Below are 23,888 nucleotides of genomic sequence, written 5' to 3'. Positions count from 1 at the left end.
TGGACAGTTTTTCTGTTACTTATCATCTCACGTTGTTGCCTCGGAGATTAAGGGATTTGTCCATAATCAAGTATGTGTAAAAGACAGATCTTGAGCCTAGGTAAAAGTAACCCCAAGGCTGGCCCTGCATTCACTATGCTGTGTTGCCTCTTTAATAACAATAGTGGCTATATTGATGGTTAACAAAGTTCCTTAGATGTATTATATTAGTGGATTGTCGCAGCAACCCTGCTAGGTACAGAAGGCAGGTATTATAGCTCTGTTATAAATACATAAACTGATTCCCAGAGAGGTTAAGAAACTTGTCCATGGTCACATAGCTACTAAATGGCACAGCTGGGATTTCAATCTAAATATTTTGACTCTAGTCCAGCTGTTCCTCCTGCTCTACAGCACTAGTGACTTTTAGATCCATTTTTGGTATAAAATCTTATGCTCATTGCCTTCCTCTAGTATCTGGTCTAGAGAACTTTTACTAGCCTCAGAACTTGACTTAGGTTGTTGTTCTGAATCATCAACAATGGTTATTTCCCTTTCATGGTCATTATATATTATGTTATATAGCATATGTTATATTTTATTTGAGAATGTGGAGAAATATGTTTGAAGAAAAATACCACCAAATAGTTCCCTGAATCATCTTTGAAATGTAGTGTCAAAAATGTGTATTTGTTTGAAATATGTTACCTAGGAAGAATTAGTTTTGCTATTTAAAAATTACCTAGTGGGAGGCATAACATTATCACTGTCGTTAATTTTTTTTTAAAGATAGTATGACTCAATCAATACAATGCTGGATTCAAGATGACCTTCATTCAAAGCCTACCTCTGACACTTACTAGCTTTGTGGCCCTGGGTTAGTAATTTAATTTATGTGCACTTCAGACAACTTCCTTAGGACCCATCTATTAAGTCTTCAACTTTATCTGGGTGAAAGGGAGTTTCTACAATGGAAGTTACCTAAGCTGCCAGAATCATAATTCCTGAGTGTAGCTAATAATTATATATTGCTTTGAGGTTTGTCACATGCTTTACTTAATATTCTTTTTTATCCTCACCACAAACCTGTATGGTATAGTTGCTAGAGGTATTATCATCCTTAATTTACAGATGAGGAAACTAATATATGAGGTTAAATGAGGTTAGTGCTGAGTTCACTTAGCTAGGAAGTGTTTTAGGAAGGATTTGAACCGGGGTCATTCTGATTTCGAGTTCAACACTCTTTCCATATAGTTCAAAGGAAAATGGATACTCCTTTTAGGTGTAAATGCAAATTGTTAATAACCAAAACTGTCCAGATCTGGTAGCTAATGGAGGAGGGAATCCAGAAAAAAAATGGGAAGAAATCCTGTCTTGCCTGTAGGTTCACCTGTTTCAAGAGGCATTTTTATGATAGCAATAATCACACACACACAAACACACATATACACACAAACACTCTCTCTCTCTCTCTCTCTCTCAGCTAGCATCAAAAACAATCTATAGCAAGGATTTGAAAACCTTGCACCTTGTATTTTTTTTCCTCCTCAAATTCTCTGAAAAGAACAAAGCAGGTCATTTATACAAATAATGGTTTTAGTTGACTCACAAAGGCAAAATTGATGCCATGGGGAAATTCTTTAAAAAGAAAGGTTGGAAGATATTTCTTCAGTCAAGATGAAGGCAGGAATGTTCTTTTTTAAAGCTCCTTTATTATTGTATATTCTTCAGATCTCATTCAAAGAAAAAGAAAAATTACATATGTCAGTTACAATGACAAAAACAAATTTAATCTAATGTGGCCATTTCTGATAGTGAGAATTTAAGAAAATCAGGAAGACCAAGCTATTTTTTAAAAACTTATCTGAAATGTAGATTTGATTTGAAGAATTATATTTTTAAACAGTGGGATTTTTAAGATAATAAATAAATCATCCTTATTGGGTAGAAGAATTAAAAAAAACCTTTTAAACCTTTTAAAAGAAAATCCAGGTTGGGTAAAATGTGGATAATTTTAGCTCCAAAGGAAATTTTCTTTTTTAAGCTTAAGTGTAGATTTAAGTCAAACCATTTAAAAAATGCTCCATTGTTGCCTTCTTACCATAAAGTTGATGGGAAGTGAAACATATATGTGTGTGTATATATATATATATATATATATATATATATATATATATATATATATATATATGGGTGTGTGTGTGTGTATAGATAGATAGATAGATATAGATATAGATATATGCAGTGTCTAATGTCTTGACTGACCATTTAGTTACATTATGTCTATAAATCAGTTAAAGGGATTGGAAAAGTTAAGAGATTGGGAAGAATTGAAAGGGAATATATTTGGAATTTAGGAGGTACAATGCTGCTATGTGACACTTCCCATGTGACCCTGAACAATTCAATTTAACCCTCTTTGCTTCAGTTCCCTTCTGTATAGAATTAGAAAATCCTAGCTCTAAAATCCTCTGATTTTAAAAAGTCCATTTGTATGGAAGGGAGGAGTCAATTGTATTCTCACAGTAAGACAGAAAAGTTATGCTGTGTAGGATTGTGGAAAATGTGCTGTCTCTCAATTTGAGTCCTGGCTCTGCCAGTTACTACTTGGATGACTTTGAACAAGTCATTCAACCTCTCTGGGCCTCAATTTCCTTAACTGTAAACTAAGGACTTTGGGATAGATGCCTTCTAAGGTCGTGCCCAGAATGAAATAAGTTTATGTATGATCTTACAGATAGCCATCCCTCAACTTTGAGTAAATTCATCATATGTTACCAAATGCTCCTGGGCCTGAAACAGAGATTTTGGAAATGTGTGTCATTTGCCAGTCATTTATGGAGCATGTTCTCTTCATAGTAATGCCAGTCCTTTCCACAATATTTAAATACTCCCATGTCCATTATTTCATTTGGCCCTCACAGCAGCACTGTGAGGTCAAGGTCCTTAGCCTCTTTATCTTTGACATTATTTGCTCCTAGCCAACAGTGTTCTGGAGATTTCACTTTCTCGTCTTTCCTCTCTATCCCCCGATTGCTATATCAGTCTCATTTTCTCTCTAAGAAATTCAAGATATAATATCTTATAAAACACAAACAACTCTGTTTCCTGACGTAAAAGTCTTAATATCGTTCTCCATAATGCCAATCACAATAGCATTCCAAAAGTGTGTTTTGGCTGCTTATTGCCCCTTCAAGAAATGTGCCACTTTGCAGTTTTCCATAATGAGGGCCGTCTGGACAATTTCAATTCTGGGATGCTGGCAATGACTTCTGTGAAATTCATTCTTTCCATTCGTGCCTAAATTAGCCAGTGCTGGAAAGATATTTTAAAATCTGTTACCTGATCTCTCCAGAAAGAGTTTCTGCGAAGATCTCATTTTCAACAGGAACATGAAAAATGTTAATAAAAAGTAGTAGCAATTCAATTTTACTTATTCATTTACTCATGGCAAATTAAAAAAAAATAATTTGTACATGCCTTTTTTTTATACTTATCAACCTTAGTTGAAACATGATTAGTGTTAAATCACTTTAATTGTGACTTGCCCATAATTCTTAGAATGTCCTGTGTAAAAAATTAGCACAATGAGTGAATGCAATTACAGCAGGCAAGACACCTGCTGTGGCTTTTAACATCAGTTTAATGTCAGAGAAATCCCAACTAGTTGGTATAATGGAATCCTAGAATTCGAATTCACATCCTGGCTCTGCTGTTATTAACTATGTGACCTAGCAGTAACTGAGCTTCTTACTATGTTATTTCAGTAAATATCTTTGCTTTGCAATGACTACTCTAGCTACCTCACTTTTCAAGGTCAACCCATCGATTTGGAGCTTATGAGTTAGAGCTTATGAGTTAGAGTTAGAGTTTTAGTGTGGGTCCAGTGAATACCTTGAATCTGAGATTGTCATTCTCACATTAAGACTAATTTTTTTTCAGTGATGTTGTAGGGCTGTAAATCAAAGAACACTACAGTCTAAGAAAAGTCAAATTGGCAGCCCCCCTAAAGTGCAATGACAAGGCAGATGATGGGTGTAGGGAGACTGTATCATTTTAATAATGATGATTTGTAAAAAAGAAGTGGCATAAAAGACATAATCACAAACATATAAGAGTGGAGAAATAAACATCCAATGAGTATGATGGATCCAGTGACACACTAGTAAAATTGAAAGAATTAAAAGACCCAGAATGATGGGAAGATCTCTATTGAGTAGATCCTCTTATGTTTATAATCTACTGCTTTTTCTAACATGGGAGTAGAAAGACCACTGGATCTGCAGTGAAAGGGCCTTAATTTAAGTCCTCAATATGCCTCTATGCAATCATGGGCAAATAATTTTCATTCTCTGGGTGTCAGTTCACTCATCTGTAAAATGAAGGAGGTTAGAGTATGCTATTTTAATGCCTCTTCTGTCTCTAAACCTGTAATCCATTATTTATAAGAAGGTATGGACGGGTTATGATCTGTACCATGAGGGGAATAGCCAGCCATCGCATATCTGTCCAAGGGTGGGCATTTTGTTTGCTTTTTCTATGCCCTGCCTCATTTTTTAAAAAATAAATGAGGTTGTACAATCTAGGGTTGTTTCCTGTGGTTTCTATTAATTATTAAATTAAATTTAATATTGTTCTTGAGAAGATAAACTATGCTTACAGTAATCATTACTACAGAAATTGGGACAATAATTTATATTGACTTTGACACATTTTATGATGCTATAAAGACTCATTGGGTCACCTTTGTGGTGACAAGTAGATCAACTTTCTCATGTTACAAGTGATATAAATAATAGCAACAGCATTCATATAGCACTTTGAGGTTTGCAAAGTCCTATATAATTATTTTTCAATTTTTACAATGCTGGAACTAGAATTACTGCCTTTTATTTCCCAGAGGTTCTTTCTCTTGAAAATATTTTGTATTAATTTTATATAATCTTTTTTTACCTATATAATCAATAGCACATGCCCTCCTCCTACCTTTCTTCCACCCCAAAGACTTTGGGTTCATATGAACTGGATCTGATCGTGAAAGTTGACCTAAAAGGATGATTTTTCTTTTGGCTCAATGTGACTACCCAAAGTTGTCTGTTTACCCCAAATATGGGCCATAAGGTTCCCAGTTACTGTCTAAGCATTAAAGGAAACAGCTGCATATAGGTAGATGATACAGCCTTTATTTATAAAGGAAACACTTACATATGAATGGACAGGGCAGATAAATGGTACCGTGGCTAAAAGATTGGATCTTGTGTCTGGAAGACTCATCTTTGTGAGTTCAAGTGTATTCTGGGATATTTACTAACTGTGTGACCCTGAACAAGTCATTTAATCCCATTTGCCTCAGTTTTCTCATTGTAAAATGAGCTGGAGAAGGAAATGGCAAACCACTCAAGTATCTTTGTCAAGAAAGCCCCAAATGGGGTCACAAAGATCTGGACATGACTGAAAAATCACGGAACAACAACAGACAAAATCTTTATTTCACCTTTCAGAAAATGAAGAAAATTCAAAGGACTCACAGGAACCTATAAAAAGATACAGAGAAAAATACATAAAACACTTATAGATGTTCCCCTGGAAGGTCTTGAATTCAAATTTCCACAGTGACAACATTCTCACATTCTGATGAATCTTTAGTGCCTGCCATATGGTTCTACCCAGTTTCCCCAAGACTCTGGTTTAGAATCTTCCCCCCTCAGAAAGAAAACACATTTTGAATATGCTGAATGAACAATCCACTTTTCTTTTAGATGTATATGATTTACAAAACTCACTGAAAAATCAATTATTTTCTTCTTAGCTTTAATTTCATTGTTTTGATGCTTACTTTTCCTTTTGTGGTAGAAATCATATGACCATTACTATTCTTTCTCTAAAAGTGATGTTAGAATATCTAATTCCTAAGGCCAGGATTACTTTCAGAGCAACTCCCAAGGCTGATTCTGAAATCTATGTTATTTTCTCAAAGTCTGGGAATATACAGTCTAGGGAATAAAACACAAAACAAAATATAACAAAACAAACAAACAAAAAACAACCCTGCCTCTTTTCAGGAGGTTAATTTTATAAAAACAAAAACAAAACTGACTCTGAGTTACCTTATCAGGTAGAGTGGGTAACCAAATGTGTGCTTCTGCCATGTAGATTCTGCCAGAACTGTGCCATCTTTTTGACTTGGAAAGTTTGCTGACTCTAGGCCTGGAAACAGGCCCTGCAATTTATATATTAACGCTGTAAGCCTAATATGTTCCTTCCCCCAAAACTATCAAGCAGAGGCTCCTTCTCCAACACATCTCCAACCTGCAGGATTCAGGCCAAATATACTGTGTTCTGGTCTATGCCCTGAACAAAGAGGTGGTGAAAAGGGTCTGAGCATATCTGTCTTCTGGAACAGTTTTATGGATAACTCCCATGAAAAGAGTTCATCCTTCTGAGTCCCAGCCAGCCCTCTTGGGGTGTCATCAGTCCCTAAAATCCAATTACACCAATATAGTAATTCTGCATGACATATAAGCTCATTGCCAATTAAGAAGCTCATGAAAATGATGAAAACTCTCTGGATAGACCTCTATTAAGCTTACTTGAATGCATATTATATCCTCACTCTGTATCATCCCCCCTCCCAGCAGAATCTAAGCTTTCTGAGGACAGGCAGTTGTACCATTTTTGTCTTTATATATCTAGTTCCTAGCATAGTGCTTTGTACATGGTAGCCCCTTAATAAATGTATGTTTAATTTAACATTATATCACGTTTGTATTCTTTTGAAGGGGAATGTTAGTTCAAAAAATAAAAAAAAAAAGTTTAGTGAACATGCTAGAGGGGAATTTGTGTGGGCATTTTCTGTGAGGTGTTTCCTAGTACTTTCATTTTTGCCATAGCTTCAGTCAGCCTGCATAGTTGAAAAGCAAGGAGTTGTCAGCATTATTGGGTTTTGGTCTTTCGGCCTTGTAAATTCATTTCCTTAATTCTGGTGGTGGGGGGATAGACCACTGGGTCTGGAGTCAGAAAGACCTGAATTCAAATCCAACCTCAGACACTTACTAGCTGTCTGACCCTGGGTGAGTCACTTTACCTTGTTTGCCTCAGTTTCCTCATCTGTAAAATGAGCTGGAGAAAGAAATGGCAAAGCACTCCAATATCTTTGCCAAGAAAAACCCAAATGTGGTCACAAAGAGTCAGACATGATTTAAAAATGACAGAAGAAATGATTGAACAACAACAAAAAGTTATTTGGGAATAAGATAAGGGCCCATATAGTCCCCAGGTATTTACCCTTATGTGTCTCTACTTTTAGGGAGGCTTCAGAAAAATATGTCCTATATATTCCCTCCAATTTAGTAATATAAATCTTTATCCCATCAGCAATACATCTTGGGGAATTTATTGGGGAATCCAGATGACAAGGTTCATAATCCTCTTGTGCTTAGTAGCCTCTCCTGATCTTCTTCCTCCTCTTTTGGTTAAAAAAATTAATTTGCATATAATTTCAATAATTATATTAATTAGCAATCAGTTATTAAGTATTACTATGTGGTAATCTAAGAGCATGGAAAAGTGGATAGCCAGTCTAAAATCCAGGTAGATCTGCATTCGGCCAACTAGAAATGACTTGACAATTTTATCCAAATATCTACATTGGAATGATGACTAAGGTTCAAAATGATACCCCTGAGCCTGAAAATGTGGGAGGTAGTTATGAAATCACCAAAGACAAATATAATTAATTCAGCACGATTTTAATGTGAAGTCATTATATTCTGATTCTTTGAAAATGAGTCATCCATGTATAGAGGAGGACAAAACATTTGAAGCAATTGGAACACTTCATTCAATGCCATGAATAACTATGGCTAGTTAACACTCTACTAACCATGTCAGTGGATATTAGAAGCATAGATTTAGAGTTGGAAAGGCCATTGAATCCATCCTTTCATTTTATAGATGAGGAAACAGAGGATGAACAGTTAACTGAACACCCAAAATTACATAGGTAGTATCTAAGGCAGAATTTGAATTCAGGTCTTCCTGACTCTAAAGAGCAATGCTCAATCTACTGTGCCACCTAGCTCCTGCATATTTTCTTTATAGGTATTTGCTGTGTAAGCTCTTTAGCCATAGGGTGATACTGTGTTGTTGTCTTTTTCTAAAACGTGATCTCCAGTGCTTTAATGGAAAAAAATCGTGGAGGGGTGAAAATTAGACAGTTTTGAAGTTTTTCAAGTATTTTATCTTAAATCGACTTTCAATTGAAAAATGCTAGAAAAATGTTGTTTAATGACTTGTGGTGAACAAAATGGAAACAAAATAAAATTTGCAGGCTAAAACATAGAAAATGGCCATTGTTTCATGACTGAAAGTAATAGACTACTCCTTTGGACTTCGGAAAGTGGTGATTGGAGGTGGGTGAAAGAAAAGATCAAGGAAAGGATAAGGGGTGTCTGAAGCTGAGATATACATAACTCCATAACTTATAGGCCTTTGGCCATAAGGTTGAACTCTACAGAGTACCGACAGATATGTGACTTTTGACAAGTTTTCCTGTATTTGAAGCCTAACCAAAATAAATAAATAAATAAATGAATGAATTACTTAATTGAATAAATAAAATAAAAAAAAATGACTGTATGTATGTAAATGTAATGCCTTAAGGAAGCTCTAGGAGATCCACATTGGAGCCTGTGGTGGGAAGGTCCCAACATTTGCAAAAAGTATAATCCTCCTTAATTCAGAGGGATAACTGTAGAAATGGTTTTCTACAGAAAAAGCATCATTGCTTCCTGGTCTCTGCCTTTCTCATTGAAGTTGGCACTTTACCCTTGAAACTCCATTGCTGCCTCTTTGAACCACCACATTATATATAGAATACAACACACACACTTCAGCTCCAATCTTGGATTCCAAAGACACTAACCAGGAATTCTGATAAAAGGTGGTTTTGCTAATTGACCAAGAATCATTTTTTAAAGTGATCAGAAATATCTTTTAAAAATAGCTCACAATTATGTAGCATAAAAATCTATAATCCTTATTATCCATATATATGTATATACATACACACACATACACACATATCATTATCCCCTTATTAGAGTGAAAGAAGCTGATTCTCAGAGGGGTTAAATGATTCACCTGCAGTTATAAGTGACATATTTGGGATTTGAACCTAGGTGTCCTGACTGCCAGATTAGTTTTCTTTCTTTATCATGCTGCCTTTTACATGTATTTTCCCCAGTTTGATTGATCCTTAGACTATTGAGCAGGTCTGAAATTCAAACTATACAAGCAACCTTCCCTAAAATGTTTTCCTTAGGTCTCCTTTTAATTGAAACACTCAATGAACAACAACCAGTTTCCTAAATACCAGCCAAAATAGTTTCCTGAAATGATTGCTTTAAGCAGATTCTGATGTATATATTCATTCTAGGTATACTTAGAAATAGAATTAACTTAAACAACTAAATTCCCAGTTGTCAATATTTATAGACAGTGATGTCACTTATTTAATATTGCTTTGAAGAGATCTAAAGAAAAAGCAAGAGAGGGTAATATTGAGTTTCCCAGAATTGAGTCTCCTGAGTTTTGAAAGTGTCTTTAATATTGAATAATATAGGTGGCTTATCAGACCTTATTAACTTCCTTTGCATTACACCATTTCATTAATTTCTCTCCATCCATATAGGCTCTAATTAGAAGTCAGGTAAAAATACTTGTAGCTTTCTAGTTATTTTTAAATTTGAGAGAGAAAAATTATATTTAGGGGATAGGCTTTATCATGGAGAAACAGGTTAATTACAAAAACCAATTAGTTGGAGCAACCAAGATGAAAAATAACCCAAGGTCTTCTAGGACTGCCTAGATATAAGTAATTATTTGATTTTAACTATCTTTGTTAGAAAATTATTAATTTGATAAATTGATGGGCTTTGAGAAAGAATTATTGGTAATGTTTATGTGTTATTTTAGACGTCTAGTATTTACCAGTTGGGGGAAAAATCTGCCTAATGCCATTTTGAGATTTAAAACATGCTTAAGATCTGTTTTTCCCGTAAAACTATCCTTTCTAGAACATCACAGAATAACTTTGGACAAAGGAAGCTGGTTGCTGGGGAACATCAATCAAACTGGCTACTTTAGGGTCAACTATGATCTAAGGAACTGGAGATTATTAATTGACCAACTAATACAGAACCATGAGGTAAACTCCAGATATGCTCCTCAGAGATCAGTTTTGATATGGTATACTTCTTTCTTCAATCCTAAATGGTTCCATCTTTCTGGTTGGCTCTCATAGGTTCTCTCTGTCAGTAATCGCGCAGGTTTGATCGATGATGCCTTCAGCCTAGCCAGGTATGTTTTTGATGGCCCTCCAAAATAAATGTATGTAACTATAACTTTTTTTGGCATGGAGTTATCATATGTATATATTTCATGTGTAAGAAAACTTTTTCAAAAACTTTTCTCTGTAGTTCAATCTATTTGGAGTATCAATATAAACTAATCACTATCTCTAACTTGTACTATTTTAGATCAAGACAGTCCACAGGATAGCCCTAAGTTGGAAAAAGTTGATCAGTTTTTCACAAGATTAATTTTATACTTTGTTTATTAGAAATCTCTTTGCATTTTTACCAATGAACTTGACAAAATGATCCTCTCTATTTTTATGGACAGTGCCTTAAGATATTAACAATTGTTGATGTCTGACCTAGAGAATGTGATCATTTTATGTGTTTTATTGTGTGTGATACATTTTGAAAAGTATTTTCTGCACCTAAGCGCTAAGTATTCCACAGAGAAAGGAAACTAATATGTATAATAATTATTGAAGTTATTAGTAGTATAAAGTTTTAGTAATTGTGAGTGTAGTTATTAGTAGTATAAAGTTTTAGTAATTGTGAGTGTAGTACTAGAATTTTCTATGGTAATATAATTAGGCTTATTAAGGCAAATGAATTATTCTTGTAAACCTTGATTATATGAAAAATTTTCAGTTATAAATTTGAAAAGGGACCCGATTTGTAGAGTTACTATAAATATATCTGTTAGTCCTTTTCCATATTTGAATTATTTGATGTTCCAGTTAATGTTTTTAATCTTAGGAAATATCATATATGAGTTATAGATTAATATACTGCTATTCTCTGTGCCAAAACTTATCCCTGTTCTTTATATCGTGTCCTTTTGAAGTTACTTGAAACTAGTCAAATCTGTCTTTACAAATAGGAAAACAGACTTTACCCTATGAAAAGAACATTGCAATGTTCAGGGGTTTGGGGTTGCTTTGTGAGTTTTAGTGTATTAAATCAAATTTCAATTCTTCTCTATGTACTAAAAAGCATATTGCACCTTGTAGAGGACGTATTCATCATCATTGGTGAGCCAAAAAAAGTGAAGTCTATTAATTACTTTGATCTAAGCCAAACTAAGCTAAAGAAATAAAAATATGATACAGTATAGTTAAAACTTTGGTACTGTGGTTCAGAATAGGTTGGCTGAGTGGGAATGGGAGAGAAAGCATCTTAGGTAGTAATAAAGAAATTACATATATTATTATAAATTTTATACATGTATATACACCCACATATATACACATTTACATATATTGTTATTCATATATATACCTACATATGTATATATATATTATCCTATGCATAAATATGCATACACTTGCATTTATGCATGTACATGTACATATACTTATGCATACATACACAATACAAACATAATTCATATATAATACATGCATATGTATATACAGTCTCAGTATTAGGAGCCCTCAACACTTTATAGAAGAGGAAAATAAACAGGTCCAGTAGCCCCTCTTTGTCACATCAAGGAAATTTTCAGAAAGCAGGGAATTCTCTTTTCAAACAGACCTGTGACTATTAGCACTACTGTGTGTTGAGGCTCAGATGTTCTATAAGTTGGAGAGAATTTAAGTGACATGCATATATATCCAGCTTTGTCAAAGTGGAATACTAAACTAATATACAAGGATAAAAAAAAAGATTAGGCACAAAGTCTTGTGCTGAAGAGAAGACAAGCAACAACAAAAAACAAAATCACGAAACTGAAGTCCTGGAGAGATGATGTGTTGAAAATTGCATATTACTACACAGTCAGTAAGTATCAGAGGTATTTCCTAAGACCCAAACTCATATCCATTCACTATGTCATGCTACTGTGGAAATTGCACCAACTTAACAATGATTTTTATAGTTATTGGGGTAAGATAGTGGGCTGGTGGTTCCCATTCAAAGGAAAAGCTTTGATTTAATAGAAGGGAATAGCAGAGCAGCATGATATAGCAGAATGAGAGATATCAAAGGACGTACTTAGGCTCTGCCACTTGCTGCCTGTGTGACATTGGAGAAGTCATTTCTCTTCCCTAAGCCTTAGGTTTCTCATCTGTAAGATGAAAAAGTTGGATTAAATAACTCCTTAGGACCTTTCTACCTCTAAATCTCTAATACTTTAATGTTTGGTTGAACATCCAGAAGTAATTCAGATAGGAGCATGTGAGGGATTATAAAGACAGGTGGTGGTAGGGAACCTTGAAAATCATAACAAGATTTTTCATTTGCTCTCTGTAAGAACTGATAGAGTATGTGATGGGAAGGGGCCAGTTAGAGAAGTCAAATTATAGAATTGATATGTATAGAAGGTCATTTGGTCTGGGATGACAAGATTAGGAATATTCCTCTACTCCCTGAATGCCTAGCTTTCTTCAAAGCTTCACTTTGAGGGTGGAGCGAAGATGACAGCTGGAAAGCAGGGACTTGTGTGAGCTCCCTGCCAGGTCCCTCCAAACAGCTATAAAAAATGGTTCTGAACAAATTCTAGAGCTGCAGAACCCACGGAATAGCAGAGGGAAGCAGGGCTCCAGCCCAGGACAGCCTGGATGGTCACTGGGTAAGGTTTATCCCACAGAGCTGAGAGTGGAGCAGAGCAGAGCCCAGTGTGGGCGGCACCAAGACCAACCAGACTGGGAGCCAGGCAGAACAAGCCCTAGTGCCCTGATTCAGTGAGCTGTGGCGGTTACCAGACTTCTCAACACACAAACACCAAAGACAACAGTGAAGGTTAGTGGGAAAAGCTGTGGGGACTGAGTGAAAGGAGTTCGAGGTTTGGCCACTGTCCCAGGGACGTTGGAGGTGATGCAGTTGCTTCCAGCCCCAGGCCCACCTGGGGGGAAGAATTAAGTGGCAGATCAGAGCAGGAGTGCAGAGCCTGCTTAGGATCTGAGTCCGGTCCAGTTGGCGGTTCGTGGGGGAGGAGGAGTGCTGGTGTGGCAGAGCTTGCTGTGTAGAAATAGCTCTGTAAACAACAGTGCAGCCCCTCATGCTTGGGACAAAGTACTGTGTACTCTACAAGCAGTCATACCCTGACCAAAAACTCAAGGGTCAAGTAGTTGGCTGGGAAAATGGCCAGGCAGCAAAAATGGACTTAGATTCAGACTCAGACTTTGGAATCTTCCTTTGGTGACAAAGAAGACCAAAACATACAGCCAGAAGAAGTCAACAAAGTCAAAGAGCCTACATCAAAAGCCTCCAAAAAAACATGAACTGGTCTCAGGCCATGGAGGAGCTCAAAAAGGATTTGGAAAAGCAAGTTAGAGAATTAGAGGAAAAATTGGGAAGAGAAGTGAGAGTTATGTGAGAAAGCCATGAAAAACAAGTCAATGACTTGCTAAAGGAGACCCAAAAAAATACTGAAGAAAATAACACCTTAAAAAATAGACTAACCCAAATGGCAAAAAAGCTCCAAAAAGCCAATGAGGAGAAGAATGCCTTGAAAGGCAGAATTAGCCAAATGGAAAAGGAGGTCCAAAAGACCACTGAAGGAAATACTACCTTAAAAATTAGATTGGAGCAAGTGGAAGCTAGTGACTTGATGAGAAATCAAGATATTATAAAACAGAACCAAAGGAATGAAAAAATGGAGGACAATGTGAAATATCTCATTGGAAAAACCACTGACCTAGAAAATAGATCCAGGAGAGATAATTTAAAAATTATTGGACTACCTGAAAGCCATGATCAAAAAAAGAGCCTAGATATCATCTTTCAAGAAATTATCAAGGAGAACTGCCCTGATATTCTAGAGCAAGAGGGTAAAATAGAAACTGAAAGAATCCACCAATCACCACCTGAAAAAGATCCCAAAAAGAAAACTCCTAGGAATATTGTTGCCAAATTCCAGAGCTTCCAGATCAAGGAGAAAATACTGCAAGCAGCCAGAAATAAACGATTTGAGTATTTTGAAAACATAATTAGAATAACACAAGATCTAGCAGCTTCTACATTAAGGGATCAAAGGGCTTGGAACATGATATTCTGGAGGTCAACTGAGCTAGGATTAAAACCAAGAATCACCTACTCAGTAAAACTGAGTATCATGCTCCAAGGCAAAATATGAATTTTCAATAAAGTAGAGGACTTTCAAGCTTTCTCAGTGAAAAGACCAGACCTGAATAGAAAATTTGACTTTCAAACACAAGAATCAAGAGAAGCGTGAAAAGGTAAACAAGAGAAATCATAAGGGACTTACTAAAGTTGAACTGTTTTGTTTACATTCCTACATGGAAAGATGATGTGTGTAATTCATGAGACCTCAGTAGTAGGGTAGCTGAAGGGAATATACATACATGCATACGGATATACATATATACATACATGTAGGGGGATATACATATACATGCAGATAGGGGGAGGAGGTAATCAAAAGCAAACATTTTTGAAAAGGGACAAGGTCAAGGGAGAAAATTGAATAAAGGGGGACAGAATAGGAAGGAGCAAAATATAGTTAGTCTTTCACAACATGGGTATTTTGGGAGGGTTTTGCATAATGATACACATGTGGCCTATGTTGAATTGCTTGCCTTCTTGGGGAGGGTGGGTGGGGAGGGAAGAAGAGAGAGAATTTGGAGTTCAGGGTTTTGAAAGCAGATGTTCAAAAAAAAAGGTTTTTGCATGCAACTGGGAAATAAGATGTACGGGCAATGGGGCATAGAAATCTATCTTGCCCTGCAACAAGGTGGGAGAAAAGGGGATGGAGGGGGAGTAGGGTGACAGAAGGGAGGGTTGACTGGGGAACGGGGCAATCAGAATATGTACCATCTTGGAGTGGGGGGAGGGTAGAAATGGGGAGAAAATTTGTAATTCAAACTCTTGCGAAAATTAAGGCTGAAAACTAAAAATATTAAATAATGATTTAAATTTTTTTTAAAAAGCTCCACTTTGAGACCACCTCCCCCATGAGATCATTCCAGTTATTGTACTCATTCCCTACCCCAGAAACAAATTTTCATTTGCTTTGTACATATTTTTATTTACTCATCTGTGTACTTGCTTTCCTGAATAGAACATTAAATTCCTTGAAATCAAAGACTGTTTTTTGTTTGTTTTCATCTCCAGCACTTAGTGCAGTACCTAGAACATAGTTACGTGGGTAGCAAATGCCTGTTGAATTTGGCACCACCTTTAATATTGAGGGAGGAAAACAGAAAGAATGGGCCCTTTCCCACATGGGGCAATGTGAAGCTTAACTCTGGAGTAACCTTGGGGAGTGGGTAGAGTAGTTGATTTGCTTCTGTACTGGAACAGCTGGGTACTGGTAAATGGGCACTTTAAGAAAATAGTCTCATCTGAATCATTATTAGTTTAAGGTGATGACAAGAAATCTAAGCAGAAATATCCTGAAAATAGTGAGTGGTGACACTAAAAGGAGAAGCAGAGAGATTTTTGAGTCATTAGCATTCAGATGGTGGATGTCATGAAAGGTATATTTAGCTCAACTGAACTGGATGAATAACATTTATAAATTAAGTTTGCTTGTGGTCTGAGGCAAAGTAGAGCTGGAAATTCTAATTTGGAAGACTGAAGAGTTGAAAATAAACAAGGGCTCATGTGTTTGCTGTTTGTACCCATCTTTGCTAAAGCATATCTCATTCTAAATAGATTAAGTACCTTACTAATTTGTTCTATTGACAGGGAAGCCATTATCAGTGAAGTGAAGAAATACAAAGGTTAAATCAGAAAGGTACACAGGGAAGAATTCTTCATGGATCTGGAATTTAGTTTTAATTTTGTTGCAGGTGGGTGAACATCTCCTAGTTACATTTTGTATTATTACTTTAGCTTGGAAAGGCAGAATGGTGTGGTAGGTTAAGAGCTTTCCTTTCAGTTATCATTAACCCCGAATGGAACATGTGAATGCACATGCATAAATATACACACCCTCATACATATAAGCTACCAATTAGAGAAGCAATTGTATTAGTTTGGAGAATCAGTTTCTTAAAACAGATGGTGAGACATAGAGAACAATGAATTTTTAAACAGGAATTGGTAAAGCATACCTATCCCCTGAAAAGGAAGAGGCAAAAGGCAAGAGAAAGAGGGAAGAAGTGAAGTTTGCAATCTCCCCATTCTCTAGGCTACACTATATCACGCTGTTAAGTTTAAGCTCTCCTTGTAGGGCAGCTCCAGATCCTAGCATCAGTGTTTCCTTTCTCTCTTTAATCATGACTTTCTCTCCCTTGTTTCATGGAGGACCATAACTTCCTCCATTCAATGTTCTTGCTTCTTACCTCTCAAGAGGTTTAAACTTCCCTCTCCTTTTTGGACATGGGGTGGAAGTGTACTTTCGTTCTTTCTGCATTCTCCTGTCCCATCAACATCCATTTCCAGCTGAACTCCAATTCCCTTCTTATGCAAGAAATACCTATCTATATAATACAATTTGTTTATCTCTTCCCCAATTACTGGGCACTTTATTTGTTTGCTCATTTCTACCAAAAAAAGTACTACTCAATATTTTGTATATAAAGAAGAGCTTCGTTTGATCTTAGGTCTCTTCTGGGTTTATGCTCAGTGTCGAGCTACCTGGGTCAAAGGATGTGGACATTTTAGTCACTTGTGGGAGGAGGGAAGGACACCAAGCATTTATTCAGTCAGTTGAGAGATATTTATGAACTTCCTATGTGCCAGACAATGTGCTAAGTGCTGGGGATACAAAAGGAGGCAAAAGATAATCCTTGCCTTTAAGGAGCTTATAATCTAATGGGGAAGACAAGAAAACAAATAAATACAAATAAGATATAATCAGAATAAACTAGAAAAAATTGAAAAGGAGACACTAGAAGGAAGAGGGGTTGGGAAAGTCTTCCTATAGAAGATATATAGAAGATAAGATTTTAGTTGGCATTCAAAGGAAGTCAGAGAAGCTAGCAGCTTAATATGTGAAGGGAAAGCATTCCAAGCCTGGGGGACAGCCAGAGAAAATTCCCAGAGCAGAGAGATAGATAGATAGATTAGTGGTCCCCATTACTGTTTGAGTTTGGTACCTTTCTCCTAGACTACCAATTTAGTAAACAAGACAAAAATAGGAAAAAAAAGTTCGTGTAATATGATCTGTTCTTGAGGAGACATTTTTGACATTTTGAGATCATGGTTTCCTTTTCTAATTGTTTACTAACCATCCCTTTAATAGTATATTCTAGAATTATTGCCAGGAATCAATGTCATAGTCACTGGAAAATGTAAACTAAATTATAGCTTTAACTTTATAAATGTTTATTTCTGAGACCTAACTAGTTCTGCAACAGTGACAAAAATTATAACTTTTTCCAGGTGTGGTCCTTTTGAGAGAAAATTCTCTCTTTAAGGCATACTATTGAATTTTGAAAGTAACTGTTTATTGCCTTGCCAGTCATTTATAGATTTCCATTATTGAAGAAATATCATGGCATGCCTCAAAAGCCAGTAATGTAGTCCGGATAAGTTAGACTTGTCCTGTTTTGATAACTAGATGCATTCTCTTAATGTGTAACTGGCTTATCTTTCTTTGATGAAATTCACAAAAGGAATACAGTCCTGGGCAATACCCAGACAATATGAACATATTTTTTAGGCTTATTCACTATTTAAAATGGAGACAATAGAATTGCCTCACTGCATGAGAAAAACAAAACAATGTAATCTGATTAAGGACTATATTGCTTTATGAATGTGGAATTATTTTTGCTAAAAAGGAGCCTATGACTGAACACTCCTCTCTTTTTTATGCTATCTATATCTGTATTTCTATCTTTCTATCGATCGATCTATCAATCGATCTATAGCATCCTAGACTAATCAAAAAGATAGTTTGCAGTCTCTGATAACATTTTGTTATATAATTACATAATACTGTAGTTGTGATTAATAAAGCATAGATCGCAATGTATTGTATACTCCTGTTCATTGAGCTGGGAGATTAGTGTTTATTCTCTTTCTTGTTTTGAGGAAAGAGTTCATGGATGCTTGCATACTTATCTTAGTCATCTTTTGTGAGGCTGTCAGAATCTTTATGCAAAATAATTACAATTATTTATGGAATTTTGAAAATAATAAAACTGTTTCAAAATAAGATCCATCATTGACTGTTTCCAGTCTTCTATTAACCAAATGTAATAGAAATCGCATGTTTTCTTAAACTCATCTGCAGAGATACAAAGTATTTAGTACCAGAAACAGCAACTTGCAGATAGTGCCCTATTCAGGGGGTTCAGATTTTCAAAAAAAATAAAATGAATCTATTATCTCATCAATATTGGTTTACCTTCTCTTGCTGGAGTTTGCAATCATTCTTACCTATCCTGTCTAACTCATGTATATGTTCTCCCATGAACTCCCTGCAAGGTTTCTCCCCAGGGCACTGAGGGGCTTCCTTGATTTCTTCTGACATGAAGAGGGTACAAGTGGATCACATTATCCGTCCAACAGTTATTCTTCAGTATCACTTGAGGAACATCCAATCTTCTTTTCCACTTGTCCATTTCTTTTAGAGCATCTTTTGTCCTACTTCTGTTTCAAAGTTCCTTTTTTATAATATGTTGCAACCTACTCATGCTTACTATATGACTGTCCATTGCCCTTTAGATGATTCTCAGTTTTGTTTCTTTGGAGACTGTGGTTCTCCATGATTCGTAGCCATACAACAACACCAGAAGGATATTGGTATGAAAAAGAAGTCAATCGTTATTGTTTCAGGTGATACAAAGGGCAACAGAACTCCTCAAATCAATGAGTCAAGGGATTTTTAACTATTTTTTTCTCTAGCCCAAGTGTTCAGATCTTTATTATCTTCAGTCTGCCTCCACAGAAACATAGAGAAAATACCTACTCCTTTAATAGTGAATTAGCAGTTAGGGGACCTGGCTAATTGTTGCTGGGCTTCACACTACTCGTATGACTTTAAGCAAGTCATTTGACTTTTCTAAGTCCCATTATCTTCTCCTGTAAAATGAGAAAACTAGGGAATCTCTGGCATCATTTTCAGTTTTATGATTCTTTTTGTTTGCAACAATTTTCAGAATTGATACTAGGAATTCTGTCACAAGTAAGTGAATCAAAAATATTCTAAACTATTTTAAGGTAAATTCATTATGATCTAAGCTTTCTCCTCTTTCTTTGTAGCAATTGTCTGGTAACAATCTTAAAATATTTGTACCCTTTTTTCCTGGTTTCCTTGCTCTGTAGTTACTTTTTAATTCTTCTAGCATTCTCTGGCTTTCTCAAGGTTAGAAAAGTGACTTAACACATGCCTGTGAGCTATATATAGACTTTTGTTGTGGATGGAATCACAGATTTTGTCCTTGTGATGAGGGCTTATAGATAGCAATGATACCAGGTACTTCTGAGAAGTGCTGATCCCCAAAGGAATCAGAGGTAGTCTCAATAGTTTTGTGGCTCTTAAGGAGAGCAGCCCTTCTTAGAGACTGTTTTAAATTGTATAGCATTAAATTGAACACAAATTTATAACCACTCTGTGCCAAAGCTTATGTTTGATCTATGTAGGCTAAAATGTTTAATATTAATACATAACGACTTAGAATGTTGAGTAGAATGTAATTGAGCAATATTTTGACATCATTCTGAAGGTTTGATCCATTGGCAGAGCAAACAGCCTGAGCTTTGAGATGCAGAAGTGTGGATTAGTGGATTATGTTTGCACATTATGTGGATTTGCATGAATTGTTCCTTTTGAAAATAAACATTCTAAATGTATATGAGAATTATTTGAAAAATGTATATGTGTTTAATGTACTCTGGCATTTTTCATACCTCAAAATATTTTAAAAAGTCTTGTTATACTTAGTATAGTCTTGCCATTTAAACAAGAATTTGGTATTTTTAAAAATTCCTTTACTTTAAAAGGTCTGAGTTTAATTCATCTCTAGCCTTGTCTGTTCTAGCTCTAAAATCCAGTGATCTCTGTGCTGCAAATAGAGTCAAACCATTTAGATTACAAATAATTATTTAAATCAGATCCAGAGCTAGAAGGAACCTTAGAAGCCCATCTAGTCCAGCAGTTCTTAATCTTGTGTGTATGCCTGTGTATGAACCTATGGTAGTGTGAACTTATGAAATCCTTCACAGCATAACATTTTAATTACATAAAATAAAATATGTATGACTTAAAGGAAACCAATTTTATTGACATACATTTATTATGATGTTTTTTTTTAAAGTTCCTATGTCCCAGGTTAAGAATCCCTGATCTAGTCCATCATACTCATTTTACAGGAGAAACTAAGGCCAAGAAATATGAAATGACTTGTCCAAGGTCATATAGTTAATGATTAAAAATGATATTTTTATATACATTACATGTTTACAAAGCACTTATAGAACCTGATCAGGTCTCATGCACTCAAGCTTCATTCCCATATGCGAGCTGCATATCTTAGAGGGTCAAGTCGATTTGAAGTTCTATTGGGTAATTTTGAGAAGCTGGGTTTCTAGTACTATTGCTTGCAAATGCCCACTGCTGTATTTATCAATAAGAATTTGCCAGCCTAACTGCACCGGGGGAAGGGTAAGGCTATGGATCAATTGATTTGGGGAGTTCTGAGTTGTAGCAGGGATAAAGTTGATTGAGTGTCCATGCTAAGTCCATGCTCCATTTCGGCAGGCCTCTGGGATTAGTGGAAGAGTACCAAGCTGCCTAAGGAAGTGGAATAAATTATTCCATATCAGAAAGAGTAGGCTAAAGCTTCCATGTTAATTAGTAATGGTATTGGGCCAATGAGTGTCCATTGCTCTTCAAGTCTAGGAGAAATAGGAAATCCAGTCTCCTCCTCCTAACGTCCCCCACCCCCCACATCCTCCACAAAATAAAAACGACAATGACAACCAAAAAGCCCCAAAGAAACAAAAATAAATTTCTAGTCAGAGTATCACTTTTTTTTTAAAGATTAAACAAACGTTTATTAAGCCCCTATTGAGTGCAGAGCACTAAAGGAAGAGAGACAAATGCTAAATAAGGCCTGGTTTCTGCCTTACAAAATTTATAGTTTAGTAACTATCTGTCTTACATATAAATTAAGATAAAATAAATTATTATATTGGCATAAGTGAAGTACAAAGTGCTATGTGAGCTTTCTGTCTCTAAAATTTTAATATGTATATATATGCATATATATGTATATATTTTAACAGTCATGTTTAGTGTGAATTTCAAATTCTCTCCTCCCTCCTGGCCCTCTTCTACCCACTGAGAAGACAAGAAATGTGAAATCAATTATACATGTGAAATTATGAAAAACATGTTTCCATATTAGCCATGTTGCAAAAAAAAGCAAGAAAAAGTAGAGTGAAAAAAATTATGTTTCCTTCTGCATTCAGAGTTTATCAGTTCTCTGTCTCTGGAGGTGGATAGCAATTTTCATCTTGGGTCTTTTGGAATTACTTTGGTTCATTGTCTTATTTAGAGTAGCTAAGTCTTTCACAGTTGATCATCCTTACAATATTGCTCACAAGATTGCTACACTATATTTTCTTGGTTCTCCTCACTTCACTTTTCAGGAATTCATATATGTCTTTCCATGTTTTTCTGAAGCAATTCTGCTCATCATTTCTTATAACCCAATATTATTCCATCACAATTATATAGCACAACTTATTCAGCCTATCCCCTACTGCTGGACATCCTCTCAATTTCCAATTCTTTGTCGCCACAAAAAGAATTATTATAAATATTTTTGTACATATAGGTCTTTTTCCTTTTTGTTTAATATCTTTAGGATACAGATGTAATAGTGGTATTGCTGGGTCTAAGTATGCATAGTTTTATAGACCCCTGAGCATAGTTCCAAATTGTTCTCCAGAACGGTTGGACTTGTTCGCACCTCTACCAACAGTGTATTATTGTTCCACATCCACTTTAACATTTGTCATTTTCCTTTTCTGTCATATTAGCCAATCAGATAGGTGTGAGGTGGTACCTCAGAGTTTTAATTTGCATTTCTCTGGTCAATAGTGATTTAGAGCATTTTTTTCAAATGACTGTAAATAGCTTTGATTTCTTCCAAAAACTGCGCATTCATATCCTTTGACCACTTATCAATTAGGGAATGACTTGTATTTTTAGAAATTTGACTCAGTTCTCTGTGTATTTGAAAAAATGAAGTCTTTATTAGAGAAAGTGGCTATAAATATTTTCTCCCAGTTTTCTATTTTCCTTCTAGTTTTAGATGCATTTGTTTGTGTGAGAACTTTTTTTATTTGATGTAATCAAAATTATCAATTTTACTTCCCATGATCTTTTCTATCATAAATTCTCCCATTGTCCATATATCTGACAAGTAAAATATTCCATATTCCCCTAATTTGCTTATGATATCACCCTATCTAAATCTTTTGCCCATTTTGAACTTATCTTGGTATATGATGTGAGATGTTGATCTATACCTAGCTTCTGCCAGACTGATTTTTAATTTTCCCAGCAATTTTTTATAAAAAGGGAGTTCTTGTCCTCAAAGCATTGATCTTTAGTTATATCAAACATTAGATTACTATGGTAATTTACTACTGTTTATTCTGTTCCTAATCTATTCCAGAGTTCCACCACTCTATTTCTTAGCAAGTACCCAATTGACCTTTTGTTCTGCCACACTAATTTTATTATTATTTTTTCTAACTCCACAAAATAATTCTTTGGAAGTTTGATTAGTATGGAACTGAATAAGTAAATTAACTTAGGTAGAATTATGATTTTTAATATTGGCTTGACCTACTCATAAGCAATTAATATTTCTCCAATTATTAACTGTTTGTGTGAAAAGTGCTTTGTAATTGTGTTCATATAGTTCCTGGGTTTGTCTTGGCAGGTAGACTCCCAAGTATTTTATATAATTGTTCTTTAAATGTTTGGTAGAATTGATTTGTGAATCCATCTGATCCTCATGATTTTCTTTTAGGGAGCTCATTGATGACTTGTTCAATTTCTTTTTTAAGATAGTGTCATTTAAGTTTTCTATTTCCTCTTATGTGAGTCTGAGCAATTTGTATTTTTGTAAATATTCATCTATTTCATTTGTTTTGTCAGATTTATTGGCATGTAATTAGGCAATTAATAATTGCTTTAATTTGCTCTTCAATGGTAGCGCATTCACCCTTTTCATTTTTTATGCTGTTTGTCTTTTTCTTTCTTTTTTTTTTAAATCAAATTAACCAATGGTATATTTTGTTTTTTTCCCCATAAAACCAGCTCCTAGTTTTTTAAATTAGTTTATTTTTTAAACTTTAATTATTGATCTCTTTGATTTTCAGGATTTCCATTTTGGAGTTTAGTTGGGGATTTCTCAATTTGTTCTTTTTCTAATTTTTTTTAAAAATTGCATGCCCAATTCATTGATCTGCTCTTTCTCCATTTTATTGAAGTAAGCATTTAGAGATATAAATTTTCCCCTTAGTACTACTTGGCAACAACCCATAAATTTTGGTATATTGTCACATTGTTGTCATTCTCTTTAATGAAATTACGCATTATTTTTATGATTTGTCCTTTGACACTTTCACTCTTTAGGATTAGATTATTTAGTTTTCAATTAATTTCTAATTTATGTTTCC

At 35.2% G+C, this 23,888-nt stretch overlaps 1 protein-coding gene across 1 annotated transcript in view; it reads left to right on the top strand.

Moving 5' to 3' along the window:
• TRHDE (thyrotropin releasing hormone degrading enzyme) overlaps positions 1-23,888 on the top strand; it is a 245,548-nt gene that overhangs the window by 123,855 nt on the left and 97,805 nt on the right. The window contains exons 8-9 of the mRNA XM_036758545.1: positions 10,056-10,186; positions 10,283-10,338. Of these exons, the coding sequence (XP_036614440.1) occupies positions 10,056-10,186; positions 10,283-10,338 (187 nt within the window). The remainder of the gene's footprint in view (positions 1-10,055; positions 10,187-10,282; positions 10,339-23,888) is intronic.

The sequence above is a fragment of the Trichosurus vulpecula genome, chromosome 5 (genome assembly GCF_011100635.1).
Source record: "Trichosurus vulpecula isolate mTriVul1 chromosome 5, mTriVul1.pri, whole genome shotgun sequence".
NCBI classification, from domain to species: domain Eukaryota; kingdom Metazoa; phylum Chordata; class Mammalia; order Diprotodontia; family Phalangeridae; genus Trichosurus; species Trichosurus vulpecula.
Note: the sequence above shows the minus strand (reverse complement) of the source record. Positions and strands in the feature narration are given on the sequence as shown.